The following is a 21,276-nucleotide window of genomic DNA, read 5'->3' as shown; positions in this document are numbered from 1 at the left end:
ACTTGGGGAACTGACAACTGGAGACACCTTCTGACAGCCTTGTTCAACCACTCTCCTGTTCCCAAAAGGGTCACCCCTTCTGCCTGCATCTTAGTAGGGGAAAGAGAGGCAGTCTGGGAGCTGGGAGGCCTGGTTTCCACCAGTGGCTTTGCCTGGACTCCATGCTTCGGGTAAAGTAGGGGAGGGAAGGGGAGAGTAAGAGAGGAGAGGGGAAGAGAGAAGGGAAAAATGTAGGGTAGAGTAGGGTTAGGGTCAGGGTAAAGTAAGGTAGGGCCGGGTAAGGTAGGGGAGGAGAGGGGAGGGAAGGGTGGGTTAGGGTAGGTTAAGAAAGGGAAGGGGAGGTTAGAGTAGGGGGGTAAGGTAGGGTTGGGTAAGGCAGGGGACAGGAAAGAAGGGGAAAAGAGAGGAGAGGAAGGGAGGGACAGGAGGGGAGGGGAGGGTGCCGTGAATATGTCTGTGACTCTCTCTCCCACTGGACTGCGAACTCCTTGAGCGCCAAGTTCCTGCCATTGGTCTTACTCTGTTTTATTTCCAGCACCTAGAGTAACGGCTGATACATAGTAGTTCTCAACAAATACTGACTGTGCAGATGTTCTGTTTTCTCACTTGTTCCATGCTCTCTTCTGGGAAAAGGTGTGGAGAAAGGAGGGTGGGATTGAATTCCGCAGATGGGAGGCTCCTGGGTGTCGTGGTGGAAGCTCACACTGGCAGGCGGGGGAAGCAGGTGGTGGAGCCTGAAGCCCCTTCCCAGCTTTATTCAGTTATACCAGCCTTTACCTAGAAGCTTCCATTTGAAGAAAGGGATTTGTCTTGAGAAAAAGCTTGTGAATTGTTGATTTAACCCAGCCTGCCCCACCCCGTGCTGGAGTGTCTCCCCAACAGCTTTAACAAGCGGTTGACAGGGCCCTGCCCGCTGCTGCAGGGGAGGGAGCTTCCTCCTTTGGCACCGGCGCTGAGAAGCCTCTCCTCACACCGAGCCAGTGCCTGTCTCCTGGTGCCCTCTGAACATTAACGCGAGTTTCTCTCCACATCCACCGACACAGAAAAAAATTGAACCCCTTCCATCCATACAGCCCCCTGTCCGCTTCTTCAAGACACGTCCCTAAACGGCATCGGGCTTTCTCTGGCCTCTGTGCCTTTGCATCAAGAATGTCCTTCCCACCCTGGGGTCTCTGTGACACTGCCCCCATGAAGACTTTCCTGACCACCCACCTTTCTCCAGCATATAGAGGCTTCCTCTGCCAGGCCCATCGAACTCTCTGAAACTTCTACCCTTGCGCTTCCTGTACCAGCAAGTCTCATGGGGCCCTGAAGGCAAAGACTGGGGCAGGTTCACTGCTTATCCCCAGGTGCCAGCAAGGAGCAAGCTGTCAGCAGCCTTCCAGATGACTGGGTGAAGGTGGAGTAGTCCTAGGCCCTGATGGAGCTGGAGGGTAAGATGGGACAGCTTTGGGCATCAGGGGCATGTCCAGGTACAACCTAAAGGCTGGGAGAGGGTGGAGCAGCAGGATGCAGGGGACAGCTTCTGGAAGCCGAGTTCTCCCTTTGCCCTATTGCTCTGCTAGATCGTTATGAGAGTGGGAGATTGTTCTAGACCCAGGGGGAGGCCTGGCAGTGAGCCACTTTACACAACCCTGGGGAATTCTCTTTAAACATATTTAAGAGAGCTGGTCAAGGTGAGTCAGGCCCTTCCATCCCATCAGCCCCTTCTATTCCAAGAAGAAAACTGGTTCTGCTGAGTAGAGGAGAGCTGGCTTCTTCCCTAAGCTAGGGAACCCAGAGTGTCAAGGTTAAGATTCCCTCCCCCCACTCCCAGGTGAGAATCCGTGACTCCCTCTAGGATTTTTAACGCATCCTTTGGGAAATAACTTTGAGGTTTCCCCGGCATCACAGTTACTGAAGAACAGAGCACCTGTCATCAGAGGCCACCCCTCAGTCCCAGGAGAGGGACCTGCTCTCCTTAGCTGTGGAACTCGTATTCTGGGTGGCTTTCGGGAGGAATAAGGAAGGAGCAGTGGAGGCCTAAGCTGTTGACCTGGCCCAGATGCTGAACAATACTCTCACTGTGCTCCGGGGCCTGGGCGATGCAAGATGCTCCCGGAACTAGGGGGACAGATGGGTGACCTCATCACTCGCTTGTTGGCCCACTCATTCACTCAGCTGACACTAATCGTGGACTCACTGTAAGTCAGGCACTCGGAGGGGCCTCGCCTGTCATTCAGGCACTCCCAGGCCTGCAGGCAGACGAGACAGCACCTCCAATGAGTCTGACACGGAAGAGGAAAGGCCAGAGAGATGAAAAGTTCCCTAGGACTTTGAGGGGGCAGGCTGTCCCTTAGCTGGCTGTCACTGTGGAAGGCAAAGATTAGCGTGGCTTCAAGCCTGGCAGCAGTGGGTGTCCCCCTAGAAACATACAGGTGCTTGAGACAGAGGAGAAGGTATGCGCACAGGCCTGAAAGTGGGCAGAGGTGGGCTCTGGGCAGGAATGTGGAGCCCTGGGTTCGAGGGGAGGCGGGAGGTAGAGAGGAAAGCAGGGCAGCTGCTAGGCCACAGAGCTCACATTTTCAGCAGAAGAACAGAGGGTGGGAGCAGCGGAGGTTTTGTGGAGGGAATGAGGATTTGGGGTGGGAGTGAGACTCTCCCCTGGCACAAGAGGAGGCTGCCACCATCATCCGGGGGGCACTTCTCAGAGAAGACGAATTCAGCCAGGATCTCGAATACCCCAGGCCCCATCTCACCTAGGTGGGCATGCCCTGCAACCCCATAGGATAAAGAAGACAATTCTCTGCTGTTTCCCAAGACTGTTCCTTGGCTGTCAGCTTTCGCCAGCCCGTGAGGCAATCTTACACAACCCTGACTCAAGCCCTGCTCCGAAAGAAGCTCCAGAAGCAACCTCTGTGCCCTGCCCTGCCTCCCAGCAGTTGCTGAAAACTTGGGTTTTAAAAAGCCCATGTCATGGGTTTTGACATGCCAATGACCAAAGTGACAACAGGACTGAAACAACTGGTTGCGCAAGTCCTGTTGCCTCTTGGGGCTCACCCTGAAACAGTCCCTGTACCCCAAGTCTCCTGTCAGCTCCCAGCAGATTGTACCCCAGCCCCCGGCATCACAGACCCCTCCGTCCACGGGAACTGGGGAATGGGAGCCACGGAAGGAAAGGCCGCCGGCCTGCCGAGCACACCCCCCTGTGCCCAGGTAGCCTTACAGCGAGGAAGGGGGTGGGTGCCCAGACCTGAGCCAGGAGTAAAGGGGAGGTGGCGGCAGCAGGCGCAACAGGGGCACAGGCTCCTGACCCTCGACTCTGGCACCCCGGCCGAGCCAGTTCCCTCCCTCGCCGCTCCATGCCTCCCCCCTGCCCCTCTTGCTTGCCCCTCTTTTGTCTCTCTACCCTCTGACATTCTCTCTGTGAGTCTCTTCCTCGCTGGCCTCCTGGTCTCGGTGGTGAGGTGCAGTCCCAAGTAGCTGGGGTGCTCCCAGGGAGGCGATGCCTTAGAGAAGTAACTCGGGGTCACACCTAACCAGGAGCGACTTCTCCAAAACAAGATGATTAATAATAGAAGGAAAAATCACAAGGGAAAATGGTCCAAGGGCTGAAGACATTGAACCCAGAAAGGAGAAGCAGGGGGGTCAAGACAACTGCCTTCAAATCTTGCCGAGGTCTGGGCAGAGGGGTCCACTCCACAGCAAGGCCTCCAAACCCATTTGCTGCCCACGGGGTCCTCTCCCACCCCCTCCACCACCACAGGCGTCTCACTTGCATTTTAGTCACCTGTTCACTCCCTCAGGTAGAGAACAGTAACTGTGTTCAACCCCACCAACACCGAGCAGGCATTCACTCACCCGGCACAGTCCCGGAGGAGCTCCTGCCTGCAGCGCGCTGGGCCGACCAACTGCCCCAGCGCTGCTCCCCTGAGCTCACTTCCAGGGGAGAGTCAGACGAGGAATAGAGAATAGGCCAATTCAGATGGTGATGAGTTCCAGCAAGAAAATATGAGTGACATGTTAAAGCTACTGCGACTGCAGGGCTGGGGTGGGGACCCGTAGGAACCTCTCTGGGAGGTAACAATAAAAATGAGATCTGAATGACAAGCACTGGAAAGCTCCCAGAGGGTCTTAATCAGGCAAGTGATTGACAGCTGGAGGAGGTCATTCTGGCTCTGTGGGGAGGAGGGGTGATTGGTTTAATTGACAACTGGAGGAGGTCATTCTGGCTCTGTGGGGAGGAGGGGTGATTGGTTTAATTGACAACTGGAGGAGGTCATTCTGGCTCTGTGGGGAGGAGGGGTGATTGGTTTAATTGACAACTGGAGGAGGTCATTCTGGCTCTGTGGGGAGGGGGGATGATTGATATGATTGACAGCTGGAGGAGGTCATCTGGTTCTGTGTGAAGGACGGATGGGGGACCTAGAGTAGGAGCATGGGGACCAGTCAGACGGCTGCTGTGGGACTGACTGAATCTTATCTTTGCATCCTCAAGGAGCCCTCAGTCCCACGGGGGCAACAGACACCCAAGTAGGTATTTTCAATATTATGTTGGAGACAGAAAAGTGAAGGTGAGTGATGAGCAGACACCCTGGGAGCACAGGGGAGGTGTTGCTTTGATGTCTTCTTGGCTTGAGTGGAGGCAGGGGAGATGAGGAAGGGGGGAGGAAAGCTTCCTCAGATTGATGCCGAGGTGAGATTAGAAAGGGCAGAACTTGAACCTCTGCATGCCCAGCGCTGTGTTAGGTAACGAAAGAAATCAGAGACACACAGGAAGTTGGGTTTTTACAGTCTAGTTTGCTTTCTTTCAACTTTGAAGATGTTTATTGGCCACGTTAAAATGCTGTATCCCAGCTATTCTTGCTCCAGGGGTTCCAGTAGCCATCCCACTGAATCCTGACTTCCAAAGGCCGATACACAAGCAGGAGTTCCAGAGCTAAAGAAGGGCCAGCAGCCTGGCCCTAGCACAGAGCAGACACTTGACAATGTCTGTTAGTGAAGGGAAGAGAAGACACCTAGATGGACAGAACAACAGGACAAATCTGAGAAGTCTGACAGTTCATGGGGTAGCTGGAGAATGTTCTGGAATGGCTGGAGACCAGGGCTCATGTTGGTTGACAGGAAGTTGACAGTGAGGTGCTTGAGGGATAGGTCCAGTCTCTGTGGTCCTGTGGCTCTAACAATCCTCATGTCCATTGGCTTGTTTCGTGGTACCTGCCATGGTCAGAGGACTAGCTATGCATTTTCATGGAGGGATTAGCGGTCACCTTGTCCAAGCATTGCACTTTAGAGATGAAAAGACTGAGGTCCAGAGAAGGGAGGTCACTTGCACAAACTCACAGAGCCAAGAAGTAGTTGAGCTTGAAGGCTAATCAAGCACATTTGATTCTAGGTTGAGGGCTTTTTTCATTGCTCTCAGGTGCCTCTGATGATTTTTCACCAAGCTTGGGGGCCCTTAAAAATTTTAAAAATAGGATTTTAAGTACAATTTGTGGTTCACTTGGTTACTTTGAAACAAAATCATGGTTGGTGAATGTTTTCAAAATAGCAAATACACTGCATATTTTTCTTGTCCGTTGGTTGTCTTTTTACCAGATTCTAATACTATATCCCTTCTAGATCCCACTTGGTTTCTCCCCCTTCCCATCGAAGTATCTCAGAACATTAAAACTGGGTGACACCTGAGTGAATTTGAGTTCCTTTAAATTCTTCAAAGGTGAAGAAAGCAGAGACCCAGAGAGGCAACGTGATTTGCCCAAGGTTGCTCAGCAAGTGAGGGCTTTCCCCGAGTGCTCCCCTGTCCTCCCTTGGTGACAGAGGCCTTCCAAGCCTGGGCCAGTCCAAGGTCACCTTCTCTGGGTCCAAATTCCTCTGTCTTCTGCCAATCCCACTTCACCCCCCCATTTTCAGCCTCCCCTCCCTGCCCCATCCCCAGCAAAGGGGTAACCTCCAGGCTCCTGCTGTACTTTCCACACTCCCCTTCTGCCTCAGCGCTGCCTCAGGTCCTAGTCCCAGAGGTGCAGTCCCTCAGGTGTGTGGTCCAGCAACCTCCAGCCCCAGGCCTCAAGGGTTAAGACCAGTCACTTCCTAGCCTCGGGCCTGATTCCCAGCTTCCTTCACATCTCCACGGAGCTTTGCACTGAATAAATAGAAAGACAAACTCACCCCCACCCACAATATTAAGCTCCCCTTCCTCTCACTTTTCCTCAAATATGTCACACCTGGGCTCCAGCAAGTTACCTAATTTTTCTGAAATTTTGTCACAAACTCTGCCTTTCTGGCCTGTGCCTCTAGCTGAAGAGGAGCCGGGGGAGCAGCTGCTGGAGAGTTTGCCAGAGTTCAAGGCTGTGCCTGGCTGCTGTTTGTTTTTTCTTCTTCTTTTTTAAATTAAATTTATTGGGGTAACACTGGCCAATAGGGTCATAGAGGTTTCAAGTGTACATCGCTATGATACATGATCTCTGTGTTGTATTGTGTGCCCACCACCCAAAGTCAAGTCATCTGCCGTCGCCATGTATCTGGACCCCTTTCCTACCCCCCACCCCCTTCCCTCTGTAACCACCACACTGTTGTCTGTGTCTATGAGTTTCAGTTTTATATCCCACATATGAGTGACATCATATGGTTCTTAGCTTTATCTGACTGACTTATTTTGCTTAATGTAATATTCTCAAGGTCCATCCATGTTAATTTCCTCAAATTATGGCTTCAAATAATATGGCTACAACTATATTTACAATGACAAATGTGGCCCCATGACGTTTCTCTTGGTCAGTTCTGCTCTGGGAAACCCCTCCTTAGCTGGTCTCCCTGCTTGTGCTTTGCCTGCTCTGGCTGTCTCTTCTCCACAAGGGCAACCTCTGGAAGCATAAGTGAAATCATCTTGCCCCCTTCCTCAAAAGCCCCCAATGGCTCCTGAGTCCACTAAAAATAAAAGTCCAAAGTGCTCCCATCATCTGTAAGTAGGACCTGCCTCCTGTTCCCTGTAGGCTCACACCTCCTGCCACCCCCACCTCAGCTCCTGCACGTTGCCTTCTGTGCTGCTCTTAGAGCAAGTCAAGGAGGCGTCCCTCGGGTGCCCTAGCTTCTCTGTGCCAGGAACTCTTAGACCCCAGGTATCTGCACACTGCTCTCCTTCCTGTCTTTCAGGTTTCTGCTCATGTGCATTCCTTAATCAACCTCTCTAAATGAGCACCCTCCCTCCCCCAGCCCTGCTTCCCTACTTTAGCTTTCTTCATATCACCTATTATTACCTACTGGTGTGCCATAAGATATATTTCTATTTGTTTGTCTATTTTCTATCCCCTCCCCAATAGAATGCAAGCCCCAAGAGGACATAAACTTTGTGTCTTTGGTCTGTGGCTATCATAGATGGTCGGTGAATATTTGTGGAATGAATGAATAAATGCATAAGTAATAAACATTTAATAAATAGGTGGTGAACAAATGAACAAAGAGAGAACAAGGTCTCAGGGGCCCAAAGGAGGCCTGTCAGAATAGCAGGGGGCAGTTGTGATCAAGTTTGGAAACCACAGGCATGGAAAGAAAAGAAGCACACACACAGTTTTAAGAACTTTTCAAGATACATTTATTAACTTTCACTTCCTTCAGTTCTTGCAGACATTGCTGGAGAAAAGCCACTCAGAGCTTCCTACTCTTTGTGGATATTCTCATGGGCAGTCAACAGCACCCTGGACACCAGGACTATGAACTCATTAAAGTTGACCTGTCCGTCTCCATTAGCATCCAGATCTTGGAATATTTTGTCAATGGTGGCTTGATCTTTGGTATTCTAGGAGAAAGGGACAGCAGACACAGTGAGCTCAGGCTTCCCTCCCTCTTTCTTATCCCCCAGAGCTTAGCCTAGGGAGTCCCAAGAACATTAATTCATTGGCCAAAACTGTGTTGGAGAATCTAGCATGACAAAACAGAAGATGGAGAGAAGCCACTGTCATAAGCCATCCTAGAAGCACAGAAGTCTTGACCTGGGAGGTTCTCTGTAGTTCACTAACCCACCCCCTTTCCCTACACTGCCTTTCTCCACTTCAGCAATGTGGAAACAAGTCCAGAGAGAGAAAGACAGTACAGCCTGAGGTAACAGAGGAAGTCAACCAAGAGACAGAGATAGGCCCTTTTCCCACAGCAGGGGGAGAACTTCCTTGGGTGCTGAAATTGGGGCTGAAGCCACCCAAGTCCTTGCTCCTCCATCAACCTTCAGTCCTTGCCACTGCCCTCAACACAGGAGGCTAGGCAAGTTCACCTTGACAGGGGTGTCACCTACCTTGATGGTGTTGACAAGTTCCTTTGAGATCAGCTGCTTCAGCTCACGCTTGGTGAGGGTGTCAAAATCCCCCAAGCGAGCTGAGTACTGGTGGTAGACATTGATGATTCCCTCCAGATGGTCTTCCAGCTTAGTCATCTTCTCAACCTCACGTTCACCTTTGGGAGACAAGGCAGGTCTCAGACAGTTCCTCCCCACCCCCCATATCCCCTCTCTCCTCTCTTTTTGCGTCCAACATTTAAACACCTGATGACCTCCCCTGCATAGGCTTCGTGTTCTCTCTGCTCTTCATTTGTGGATTGGAGGCAATGTTAACACCATCTAACGTTGAAAAGAATGAACCTCAGCTGCCTGAGGCAGTGTTCCATGTCCCCACATCTCCTGGAGAGTATAATCAGAGAGTATCGCTCGCTCAAGCTCAGCTGGGAAGGGTTCTGTGTTTCTCCAGGCTGTTCCTTCTCCCCAAGTGAAAGGCCACACAGGTCCTTTACAGACATTCACCAGCCCACCCACCTTTGCCATCCCTAAGTCCTCAGGCTGGGTCTACCTAGCATAGCAAGAGCTCTTCTCCCTGGGTCCAAAATGCAATCAGCCCTTCACTTCATAAGGTATATAAGTGTCTTATCTCTATGTTGTGCACCTGAAACTAATATTGTATGTTAACTGTAATTGAAAAATAAAATTTATATTTAAAATTTAAAAAAAAATGCAGTCAGCCCAGAGGAGCTCCAGCAAGTGGGGCATTGTAGTTTCCAATAGCCTGCAGCGTGGCCACCTGCAATCACTACTCTAAGGACCCCCGAGGGCCCAGTCAAGGAAACGACACTTACCCTCAATGCAGAGGAGTGTGGAGCTCTAGCAAGAAGTCAGCACTGGTGAGGAGCACTGAGCCAGGAAGGTTTTTATAAGGCACTCAGGCCTCACCTTTGACCTTGAGTGAGGAAACTTCTCTGATTCACTCACCTTGAGGCAACTGCTGGTACACATGCTGTTGCTCAATAGAAGCTTCAAACTTGTGGCTTTGACTGCAACAAAAGAAGGTCAAGTTGCACCCATCGCACCCTCTGCTCAACCTGAAACAGAAGCCCCAACCCCACCCCACCCACACACAGAAGCCCCGCACATTTCTCAGCTCTAGTTCAGTCCTCCGCTTCCTCCTAAAAGGCAAGGGGAGCAAGTTCCACCGCCAGGATGGCTCCTACCTGGAAAGGAAGGTTTGAGAGAGGCACTGGCTGAGTGTCGATTACCCAAAATAATGCTGATGATAAAAACAAAGTGAACGTGCAATCTTGAAACAGAAGAGGAGCGCTGGTTTAAAACAGGAAATCTGAAAAAAGCATGGAATTAAGTTTGTAATGATTATCAAGAGGGGCTCATTCATTGTGACAAATGTACCAGACAAATGTGAACAGGGGGGCTGCTTATACTATCTTCTTAGTTTTGCCTAAATCTAAAACTCTTCTAAAAACAAAGTCTCTGTGTTGTTGGAAGTGAGCATGTACTGAGCACTTAGGACATGCCAGACACTGCTCGATAGAACCTTCACTTACTTCCGCAGCCAGCTCTGTGGGGCGCGTGCCCACCGTATGCCCATTCTGCAGGTGAAGATGAGTGTGCAGAGGTCAAGTCACTTTTTTAAGTACCAAACCCTGATTTGTCTGTTTTCAAAACCTTTGCCACTGTTGTCATTCTCCCCCTAAAATAAGAATAGTTCTTTAGTTATTTTAAAAGAAAAAAATACATGCTCATGATTTTTGTAAAAAACATAATTTGGGGTAGATGCAGATGCTCTTATCAGGCCCGATTTTTTTCTTCCAGATTTTTTCTTCAATGCAGTCAATTCTTGATTAGACTTAAAAAAATTATTTCCTTGCCATACTCCCACTCCAAGTGAAAAGTCCTGTGCTAGGCTCAGGGACAGAGAAGCACAAATTCCATGGCTGCACTCTTGGAATTTTGTTTCAGATGGGTTCAGACATCTTCCTAAATTATAACACTGAGAATTGACCTCCGAGGATCCAGGTGAGGAGTACTGAGTGGGGGTCAGGCCAAGACCAGCAACCCCAAACCCACACTAGGATAGGGGCTTATACAGGCTGCTTTTCAGGCCACAGAGGGGGTGGGGGTGAGTTCTGACAAGCCCAGAAGACCAACTTAATGACTGTCTTTTGTGTCTCTGGGGAGGAGAGAGGTACAGGAGGGAGTCCTCTCCCTAAGTCGTTCTGGGATACAAAGCCAGTCACTGGATAGATTTTCAAGAAGGACCCCAGGGCTCTCAGGAAGTGAGACACCAATCCCTCTGTGCCTTCCCCCACTTTCCCACCACAATCCCCAAACTTGGCAGCGAGAAAGAGCTGCCAATGTAGACAAAAATGATCACCACCCAAGGGCCAAGGTCAGAGAGGTTATCAAGGCCTCTGAAATAAACATATTTTAAGTCTAGCCTGAGGACCTGCATGCAATACCACAGACTTCCCTGCGTGCTTCGTTAGCACAGTTGCCATGGCAAAGTGGACTATAAGAAGCGGAGTTCCAGGGCCCCAGGACCCCATGGCCCCACACAGGGTACCATGGAGGCCTAGACATGGACTCAGACCCCTGTGCAGTGCGTCCCTGCAGCAGTGGGCTAGGTTTGTCCCTAAAACTGCACCTCCAGGCTTCAGTGGCCACACTGTCCAGCCACACTGTCTAGATGCAACAGCTCTAGAGGGACAAGTGAGCCCCCGGCTGCCTGCCCCTTCGGCATATAGAAGTGGAACAGTTCCCAGCAGTGCCGTAAGGAAGCCCCAGGGGTGTTAGAACATTCAGGGATGGGGAGGCCCCAAGAGGAGGAACTGGGCAGATGGGAGCATGAGCAGCCGATGGGGAAAATAAGATCCGAGTAATGGGTTTCATCCTGTCACAGTCACAGTCTGGAATCCAATCCAGCTTACTCAGCACCACGGCCTGCTCCGTTCCCCTAGAGCTAATGTTGAACAAATGTTGACTGCTGTTGAGCAAGGCCGTAATCCTATTAGGAAACCAGGTGTGGCAGAGACTGTCCAAATCACTGCTTCCTTCCTTTTTTCCCTCTCAGGAGAAAACAACTCCTTTTACAGCTTTATTCATGTATAATAAACATACATAAAAAACTACACATACTTAACGCGTAGGATTTGATGAGTTTGGACATCTGTGTGTACCCGTGATACCATCACCACAATAAACAGGTCTCACCTCCCAAAGCTACCCCGAGTCCCTTTGTTTCTATTGTTTGTGGTAAGAACACTTAGTATGTCATCCACCCTTTTACCAAATGTTTACGTGCACACACCCATATTGTTAAGTGAACCGTGCTGACCAGTAGGTCTCTAGAATGTCTTCATCTTGTACAACTGGAGCTTTGCACCCACTGAACCATGAGAGTCACCACTTCACCAGTCAGAGGGACCAGTTAGAGGAAAGAGGCTGCTTGAAGAGCTCCTGCAGATGCTTACTTTTTATGTGTTTTTTCCCTCCCTTTACTATTACATTCCATATCTTTTAAAAAATAATGTGTTCTTATTGATTTTAGAGAGAGAGGAAGGGAGAGGAAGAGAGAGAAACATGGGTGTGAGAGAGAAACATCAATCTGGTGCCTTCTACACACCCCTACTGGGGATCAAGCCCCAAACCCAGGCATGTGCCCTAACTGGAAATCGAACCGCTGACCTTTCGGTGCACGGGATGCTCAGCCAACTGAGCCACACCAACCAGGGCATATCCCATATATTTTTTGCGACATACACCGACTATATGTAGCATATCAGTTCATTGTAAGATGAAATAAAACAGCAAACACCTGTGAATGTACAGGATGTGTTTAGTCCCTAGACAGGCACCAGGTGATTGACAAAACACTCAGGGAGCAAAGAAGGAAAATAAAGAAGTTTTTGTTTGCTGAAAAATTCAGTTCTTTGAGAGCCCCTAGACAAGCTAGCCGAGTAGTCAGGAGCGCTCCAGGAAAGGTTGTTTTAGCATCTCTGTCTCATACCCTGAGTTTCTAAACACACTGACCCTCTTCCCAGAAAAGGGGGCTCTGACCCACAGTGCCTGGGTCCGAGGGTGTGGGAATGAGGTCACCCTGTGGCTCTGAGCCAACCTCCAGGGCAGGTAGCGGGGCCAGTGAGGTGCCGGAGGACAGTACGGTTGACAGGAGTTGACATTACGGCCTCAGGAGCAGGCATTCCCGGGAGGACCAGGACTTGGCTGAGAACTGTAGGTGGCAGACATCGGAGAAAGGAGGGGTGAGGAGGTCAGGAGACACCCCTCGAGATCCTCGTGGGCTTCGTGGAGGGAAAGCTCCATGGCCGTGGTGAGGACAGAGGCCACACAGCGTGCTAGAGCTAGGGAGAGTTATGTGGCCCCAGGGGCATTTCCTGGAAACTTGGGAAGACGTCAGTGCTGCTAGACCCTGTGCCCCGGGAGCCACGGGAGAGCGAGCCGGAGCCGACGGCGCGGGCACTTGGCCCGGCCCACTCACGGCAGGGCCGCTCTTCCAGGAGGGCTTGGTGCTGAGGCTTCGGATTCATTGGCGTCACTGAGGATAGTTCCAGAAGGGAAGGAAAAGGCTCTTGTCTACAGCAGGAGGGAAAGGAGAGACACACACATACCTCATCGGAGAAAATGGCTGAGGGCCCTGTACAGGCCTCGGCACCTGGCTGGGACTGCGAGTCCCTTCGGAACATCAATCCAATCCAGAACTTCTGAAGCTCCGAAGGTCTGGGGAGGGATGCCTCTAAGACAAGCTCCAAGGACCTCAAAAAAATTAAAATGGCCATCCTTTCACTTTACCTGTGGAGCAGGGGGTCATTTCCTGGGGACCTGAGCCCATTCTGTGGACCTGGCTTTATTATTACACAGACTGAGGCTAATGTGCACAGGAGAGGACACTGTGCAGCTCCCCAGCTCCCAAAGATGCAGCTTAGTTAACGCAAGGGCCTCCTCCTGCTCCCGACACTGGGGGAAGGTGATAAAAACTCAGCTGGGAGGAGAGAGATGGCCAAACACCTCTCCATGGCCACCCAAAAAGAAGTGGGTGGAGGTCTCTGCTCCCCCAGCCAGCATCCCACTGCAGGGCACAAGGAGAGGAAGAGAGAGGGTATCCTCAGTGGGGAGCAAGGGCCACCCCTTCCCAACCTGCGGGAGCCCCAGAACTGGGGAAGCCCATGACCCTGCTAATGAGAAAGGTGTGGGCGAAGATTTGGTCTGGGGATCAGTCCACACTGTGTCCAAATCCAAATGACCACTCTACTGGCTTATAGCTTAAAATAGGCGCTGTTCACCACCAGGGAGGCTAGGCCCACCCGAGATTCCAGCAGATCGAGTGGGACCTCAGCCACTTGCTGGGCTTTGTGTATTAAAGTGAGCAATTCTCACCCTGAAGGAGATCTACTCTTTACTCAGGTCCCCCTGCGGGACTCCTGGGGTGCCCCAGGAAACTCCCTCCTCACAGTGAAATGCTTTCCAGTAAGGCACACAGTTCCTTGCTCTCGCAGAATGGATTTTGCAAAGCGTTGACTATCTTCTTAAAAGTATAACACTTCCAATGGGTGAATTGGGGTGGTATGTGAACTATATATCTCAGTAAAACTATTTTTTGTTTGTTTTGTTTGCTTTTTGTTATTCCTCGCCCAAGGATATTTCTTCCATTGATTTTGAGGCCTGGAGGGTTTATAACAGAGACCCCCTACTGACCAGCTGGGAATGATTTTCTTGGTGAGAGAGCTGCCCCATGTTTTCAGAACAGCAAGGCAGAGAGCTAGGGTGAAGCAGTTCTGTTTTGCTCTGTTGGGCAATGGTACTGAGAGGCCTGTCCCCTGACCCCCGTGTGTAGTTAGTCAGCAGTACTGTTGGCCAAGTTGGGGCAAAGAAATCACCTGGAGATATGAGGTAAGAGACACGTATTGGTTCCTCCCAGATTTATAGGTAGGAAACATCTCTTGAAGTCAAATTACCATAAGGAAAGGGGAGACCATACCAGTGACAAAGAAGCCTCAGGGACAGTAAGATCTGCTGATGGAAACTCCCAAACCCAGCCTCCCAGTGTGTTTTGGGGAGTGATGTGTGATCATCAGGACAGGAACTCAGAAGAGCAGAACTTGTTTCCCTGCACAGAGAGCTCTGGGCTTGGCTTCATAGAGGGGCCCTAGCAGCTTGATGGAGAAGCATCATCCACGGAATTGTGCAGACCAGCCTCAACATCGGCTCCTAGAGCAAGTAGAAGCCACCACCAAAGAGGCTGCTGTTGTCTGCCCCCCAGTTCAGGAGAGCAGAACTGATCCCCAGACCCTCACTGGCCTGAGTGAGCCCTTGGCTCAGGAAGGGTATACCAGGCTTCCTCCTACTCGGTGATGTGGGAGCATGAGCAACTAATGAGGAACATAAAAAACACAAGACTGTAACTGACTAATCAAGTCATACCTATTGCATCTGAGGGCTTCTTGGAAGATTCCCATCTGTCTCACAGATCAGTTGATTTCCCTGGAACTGGAGCCAGTTGCTTTGAGGCAGTAGCTGTAATTTTGTCAAAAGTTTGGTTTATGGAGATGGATGTGTTGACTATCCAATGTCAGTGCTGGGATGGACTGGACTTGAAGGAGTCCTACATGATACCCCCAAACCTTTGGATAGCGCAGAGTGGTTGGCAGAATATTCTGGAAGAAAAAGAAGGCAAATAAAGCACTTTTTGAATTTGTTGAAAAGTTAACTCTCTGTGAGACCCAGAATATATATCAGAAAAGGCAAGTGCAGGAGAAATGATTTTTTGAGGTCCCTACTTCAGACTGTGAATTTCTAAATTTCTGAACCTATTCTTAGAGGACAGGTCTCCAAGTAGCTGATTTCTCCACATCTGAGATTATGGCAGCATCGTTCCTGCTCCAAGCCTGGTATCCAGGTGCAGGCTATGAAAAGGCCATTCAGCCCACAGAGAAAAATAAGAGATACCAACAAGTCAGTGTGTTTTTAAGTAATGACATTAGTATCCTCATGGAAAGAACCAAGTCCAATTTGGCTGGGGCGCATTTCTAAAATATTAGGAAGAATAGCTGTTATTCACAAGGGAGAAATGAAGGAGGCAATGAAATACAGAACTGGGAATGCCCTGCAGGGTTTCCATTTACTTCATGTGGCCAGAGCCCCCAAAGCTCCCATTACTTCTCATTTATTTATTCTGGTCTTATAACATTGGTTAGGGCCTCCAATACAAATATTAAATAGAAGTGGTAATGGGGGCACCCTGTCTTCTTCCAGTCATTACAGAGAAATGTCTATCTTTTCTTCATTAAGTGTGATATTTACGGTTAAATCTTAACAGATACACCTCATGAATGGTCTAGGACAAAAGTAGGAAAGAAATCCAGAGTATCCTATTTTCGTTAAATACTTTGCTCTAGAGAGCACAGGGGGGAAATGTGCTAGAGCAAAGGAAGATGCTGAACAAGCTGAACTGGATGGAGCCCTTGTTGGGCTGGGCTTGGCTGGGCTGGGCTGATGAGGAGCCTCTGGATGGGCTTTGGCTGCAGGACAGTTCCATGCTTTCTGCTGCTAACTAGGCCTGTTCAGCAGCAAGAGGCCGAGGCTACTATCCCCTGAAAGAGGTTTGGGTCAGAAGGTGTGAAAGAGTTGCTAAATGTCTATGTCCTGGCCTTAGCAGCCAGCTCAGACCGTGATTTTGCAAATCAGAGAATTGTTTACATGAAAACTTCTAGAGCTCCTAAGACCGAAAGAAAGTCTCCCCAGCCGAGAAGGGAGAGGAAGTTATTACTGGAACAACACCTAAGAGGTTAAGGAAAGCAAATGTCAATCTTCTTGTTCCATTGTCTAGAGGATTGCTCACACCAGGAAAAAAACCCAAAAACAGCAGTTCAGGCCCTGGGCTGTGCCTGGTGAGAGAGGCCCAAGAGAGAAACTCATCCTGGCACCTGTTGTGCTTTGCTTTATATGCTTGGATGGCTGAGACCATGCAGGAGGTGAGGACTACAAGGCCAGCAGAGGAAGGGCCTCCGTGCACACACAGGATGGAAGCCGGCTACAAAAGAGGGCTTTAGTGTCCCGCCTTAACCTAGGTTTCTTGCCTGGAGACAGCTGGGGATCTGACCTTCCCTCTGCCATTTGCCAGCTTAGTCAATTTTATCTTAACCGTTCCGAATCTCTTCATATACAAAACAGAAATAGTAATGACCTCTTTTAGGGTTGTTACAAAAAATAAATGAGGTAAACTGTCACAAAATCTAGTGCTGAGAAGCACAATTATCAACAAATATGATGGGCCCAAAATTCTTATTTTAATTCATTAATGGCAAAGAAGTTTGTTTTTAAAGCTGGTTTGAAGAATATTTGAGAATATATAAAGACAGCCAGAAAAGGAATGCCTAAGTAAGACTCCTAAGTGAGATATAAGAATCTCTTAACTTTAAACAGAGTGATAAAAACCCTGACAGTTAGGGATTTACCATCTCTGCCAGCTTACTCAATCATATTACTCCATCAAGCACATAAACTGACTTTATCCATCGGGCCTTGTTAGTCCAATATACTGTGCTGACCTTTGACATGTCCCAAAAGTGTCCAATGATGAAAGATCAACAAGTAGCTGAACTTGCTTCTATTCAGACTGACTCTAGCATGAGGTCGAAGGTGTAAGCAATCACCATTTTGTCTTTTTCCAGGTCTGAGATGATCTTTTCCTTTCACACCGACACCCAGTAAGTGTTGGTAGCTTTCCGTCCCCTCCTCAGCCCATTTGAATTTAGACTGAATTCTCCAGGTCAGGAGGCCGGGAGATAGGCTGGTATCTGGACCCCAACAGAATGGTCTGGCTCCCAGGTGGAGGAATGTATGGGAAAGTCCTTTCCACAGGAATAAGCTCATTTGTTCAACTGCTAGACACCAATTGCCCAATTCCAGAGCTTCTCCATGTCTTTAGGGTTTTTGTCACCACTGTGAGGATCCTGGCTGAAGTCAGGGGCCTTGGGTGGAGAACCAGGGTAAACAAGCAGGATTTCGGACAGGTCATCCTCAAGGGCCCCGGAAATCTCAGTGGCCGGATCTGCCTCAATCTGCCAAGGTCTCCTTTGTGGGCCCAAACGTTGCATGAAGTTTCCTGCTAAACAACATATTTCTCAACTTGTTCTCATTTGTAGCTGGGGAAACAGGAAACCAAATCAACCTGCCCTGGGCCACCAGCCTGTTGACTCTGCACAGGGGTTCCTGCGATGAGCACAGTCCTGTTTGTAAACCAGAGTCTCCAAGCTGCCTTCTCCATGGACCTTCCGGTGATGCCCCCCTCGCCTCCACCTCTTTGTCCAGGCAGCCAGTGACGGTGGGGTCACCTGCCCTGCCCAACCACGAGCTCGGGTATCAACAGTTGAGAGCTCGAGGTCAATGCAATTCTTCTACAACCGGTGCCCATCACTTACAGGGAAACCCCAGAGGACCCTATGGGTCACCTCCCCCACGGTCTCTGAGTGGGCTCAAGGTCAGTAGACTCGTCGGCACACAGAACCAATAATGGTAAATCTCCCCTGAGGAATCCATTGGCAGCAAGTCCAATAGAGCATTTCAAGGGCAATCAAAGGCACTGGGATTTGTGGCCCCCGGGCCCACTCCGACACACACACACACACACACACACACACACACGCTCACGCACACACTTCCCTCACCAGTGTGGACAACAGAGGTTGCTCTGCCTTTGTGCATTCTTCATCATACTTTCTAAAGGTTGAGTGAGGCCTGGTGAGCCCCGCAAGCGTTTCTGGTCTTTTTTTGACTGGGCCACATCTGGGCAGCAGCTCACCTTTCAGGCCCCTCTCAGACCTGCGTGACACCCCTTTCTGCGATCAGAGGGCGCACCCACACTCCTGACTTAGGTGGCGGCCTCACTTTGAGGGGTGGATAAAGCTCTCCTTCAGGAGAACTGAGAGGGAAGCGATTTTAGCCCTGAGCCTCCCCCTTGCCCAGCAGGAGCCCCCTTCCTGTTTGATAACTAGACCCCCTCATCTCAGGTCCCAGTCTTAATTCTCCGCTGGCTGCCAACCGCTGTCACTAACTTGTTAGCTAATAATAAGACTGGCTGGTAATTAAAGCCTTGGGTGGTGAATAAAGGTGTCAGCTGCTACCTTTCCCTGCTCATTTGCATCTCATTTGATTAAAGTCTACTACGAGTAACAATCCCAGTAACCAGGGTTGAGTAATCTTCAGGGCTGGAAGCCAGTTAATCTGAGTGGCATGTTGTTGGGTTAGGAAGCAGCTTACTCCTCCTGAAATCCTGGGGAGTCAGCCACCCTCCTCTTCTCCTCTTGGACAGGAAGCATTTCTGGCTTCTTCATGAGCTCAGGTGCCAACTGTCGAGAGCTCAAGGTAATGTAATTCTTCACAGCCAGTGCCCATCTCTTACAAGGAAACTCCAAAGGGCCCTCTGGGTCCCCTTCCCATAGCCCCTCCGAGTGATGAGTCTGCCCCTCCCAGCAGACTCATTGGCAAATGGAATTGATAATGGTAAATCTCCTCCTCCCACATCTCACTCCCCCCCACACACACACACAAAATTATGCACTCGCTTCAGTTCCATTTAGAGATGTGTAGTAGACTAAGTTGAAAACCCTGGTGTAGAGATTCTGGTGACAGCTCCCTACCCTCTTCTCCATCACCAACACCTCAGCCTCATCACCCAGTGGGGACAACAGAACATTTCCCAAGGTACAGCAAGAAACCCAGCTCCGGCTGTGTTCTGAAATTCCCATTCACCAAGCCCTTTGATGTCTCCTTGATCACCAGAGCGTTCGCCCCACAGGGCAGCATTTGAGCAGCCTGTTTGTTGAGTTGAGTTTTAATGTACTGGCCTGTCTGCCCCTTCCTTTATTTTTTAATTGAGTTGGGAGATTGGAAGTCAAGAGAAAAGGAAAATTCCCAAAATCTGGGCCTGAGGCTATTCGTGTTACTTACGGTGAGATTCTTAACACCCACCTCCTGTCACACCACACAGAATCCGTTTCTTTCTCCCCCCTCACACACCTACCCAGGTATCTCCCTCATTTCCCAAGAGTCTCATCTAAGACATTTAGCTGGAAAATAAAATTTAGTTTTGAGAACAGTGGTTTCCCTTCCATCACCCTGTAGTGTCATGGACTTTTTAGAATCCTTAAGTCCTACAGCCAGTGACTCAGGGCCCCACTAGAAGAGACTCAGAAACAGTTTAGGAGGAACACGGACGAGTGATAAGGGGGGGCCGAGAGGAAACCAGACAAATGGTAAGAACTGAAAGTTCGTGGGACATAGGGAGTGGGGGACAACAGAGGATTGTTTTTTTCCTGTGGGTTTTCCAACCCCCCCTCCACCCCCAGGAACCTCATTCTGTCGGAGGAAAGCAAGAGACAAGAGAGGTCTGAGGTATCAACCAATTTATTACTGTTCGGGGCCCAGCCCCGGGCCAGCAGCCCTGCTACTCCTTGTGGATGTCTTCGTGGGCCTCCACGCCCATCTTGATCACCATTATCAGGAACTCCTCGAAGTTGATCGCATTATCTTTATTGATATCCAGCTCCCTGAACCAGGTGTTGGCATCTTTTTTCTGTGCAGATTGGGGAGAGAGAAGCAGAGGGGCAGGATCTCAGTGAAAGCTGAAGAGTGGCCATTTACCTGGGGCAGCAGGGGGACCAATGGCCCCGGGACGTCATCAGAGCCAGGCAGAGAGCTGGACCACGCCCAGCCCCCCTCACCTTCATGTACTGAGGGCACTCAGCCTCTAGCAGCTTCTTCAAGTCATCCCTGTAGAGGGCGTGGGGGCTCCCTTGCGCCAGGGAGTACTTGTGGTAGATTTCAATGAAGTTGTTCAAGGTGTTTTCCATTTCCGTCAGCATGGTGCCCGAGGATTTGTCCCACCTGGAAGGGGGAGCACATGGGTGGGGATGACGCCTCTGCCCACAGCTGAGTGAAGACTAAGGGGACACTCAGAAGGCTCATAAGCCGAGTAATGGCTTTGTCCTGGCCTGTGCCATCCAAATAACCAAACCCAGAGGATGGCTATAGCCGTGATGAGACGGGGTGGGGTGACATGGATAAGAGTGTGGGAGGGGGTAGGCACACACACACACACACACACACACACACACACACACACACAGTGCCTGCCAACTCTCTCCATGCCCTCACCCTCTGCCCAAGAGAAGCCCAGCTTAGGAGATGAGTGTGCCCTCACCCATAAATGCTAGAGGACTGACTTCTTCGTTGTCCCTGTCACTCCACTCCCCCAGGAGGCCCGGACCTTGGTCCAGACCTCCCTGAGCTTTCTCTCCCCTCTCTCGGAGAAGGCTGCCGAGTCCCCAGCCCTCCCCTGGGGAAGCCAGAAGCTTGGGGCAGGCCAGGGCAGTCCCACTCACCAGGTCTTCCTGAAACGGAGCTGACAGTTGACAGAGTTGACAGGATACCAGGGCTGAGTGGCGCTCCCTTTTATAGCGGCTGCACTTGGCCAGCTGCCGAGGCCTCGGGCCATTCAGAGGCAGCTGCTCCCTTCCAGGGTTGCTACAGCCTCAGGTTTCCTAACCAGGTGAATGGGGCAATCACAGCAGAATGAACATTTCTGATGGGGCGTGGGGTGTGGCGGGGAAGAGGAAGGCTTTTTCCGGGCAGTGGTGCCCAGCAGGAGAAACCAGGAAGAGAGATGGTGAGGACTCCTTCTCCGGGCTGCTGGCATCTCCCAGCTTGGTGGCCAGGACACCCCCTCCTGAGTCCCCACTGTTGCTAATCTACATTGTGGCCTGTCTGTGCATCTCTAAATGCAACTGAAGTGAGTGCATTATTTTGAGTGTGCACATAAGCACAATCCTCCGTGGCTTCCAGCAGATTCTCAAGAGGGTCCAAAGACCCCTAAAAGGTTAAGAACACCTGTCCTGCTGCTGGACTTTAGTAATGAAAGGGGCAGTAATTCCATGATTGTTCGTTGTTTTGTGGGTGGTTGGACTTTGCAGGGACATGTTGCTAAGAGCCAGTTT

The 21,276-nt window shown here is 50.4% G+C and overlaps 2 protein-coding genes across 2 annotated transcripts; both read right to left on the bottom strand.

Annotated features, from left to right (window-relative positions):
• Nucleotides 1–7,551: 7,551 nt before the first annotated feature.
• On the bottom strand, nt 7,552–9,181 carry S100A12 (S100 calcium binding protein A12). The gene is made up of 3 exons (XM_081121033.1): nt 9,094–9,181; nt 8,264–8,421; nt 7,552–7,774 (listed from the first exon to the last, which is right to left on the bottom strand). The coding sequence occupies exons 2-3, from the start codon at nt 8,399–8,401 to the stop codon at nt 7,634–7,636; spliced, it is 279 nt and encodes a 92-aa protein (XP_080977159.1). The 5' UTR covers nt 8,402–8,421; nt 9,094–9,181; the 3' UTR covers nt 7,552–7,633.
• A 10,490-nt stretch (nt 9,182–19,671) lies between these two features.
• S100A8 (S100 calcium binding protein A8) lies at nt 19,672–20,753 on the bottom strand. The gene is made up of 3 exons (XM_081121275.1): nt 20,665–20,753; nt 20,005–20,167; nt 19,672–19,856 (listed from the first exon to the last, which is right to left on the bottom strand). The coding sequence occupies exons 2-3, from the start codon at nt 20,143–20,145 to the stop codon at nt 19,728–19,730; spliced, it is 270 nt and encodes an 89-aa protein (XP_080977401.1). The 5' UTR covers nt 20,146–20,167; nt 20,665–20,753; the 3' UTR covers nt 19,672–19,727.
• Nucleotides 20,754–21,276: the final 523 nt, after the last annotated feature.

Source organism: Miniopterus schreibersii (assembly GCF_964146895.1).
Source record: "Miniopterus schreibersii genome assembly, chromosome: 19".
NCBI lineage: Eukaryota > Metazoa > Chordata > Mammalia > Chiroptera > Miniopteridae > Miniopterus > Miniopterus schreibersii.
The sequence above is the reverse complement of the archived record's forward strand: the minus strand, read 5'-3'. Positions and strand labels throughout refer to the sequence as shown.

Excerpts from the sequence above, each read along its gene's own strand:
- S100A12 (XM_081121033.1), bottom strand. The coding sequence starts at position 8,401 with ATGACTAAGCTGGAAGACCATCTGGAGGGAATCATCAATGTCTACCAC. Across the intron at positions 7,775-8,263 it reads AACTTGTCAACACCATCAAG|AATACCAAAGATCAAGCCAC; the intron begins GTAGGTGACACC and ends CCTTTCTCCTAG.
- S100A8 (XM_081121275.1), bottom strand. The coding sequence starts at position 20,145 with ATGCTGACGGAAATGGAAAACACCTTGAACAACTTCATTGAAATCTAC. Across the intron at positions 19,857-20,004 it reads AGTGCCCTCAGTACATGAAG|AAAAAAGATGCCAACACCTG; the intron begins GTGAGGGGGGCT and ends CAATCTGCACAG.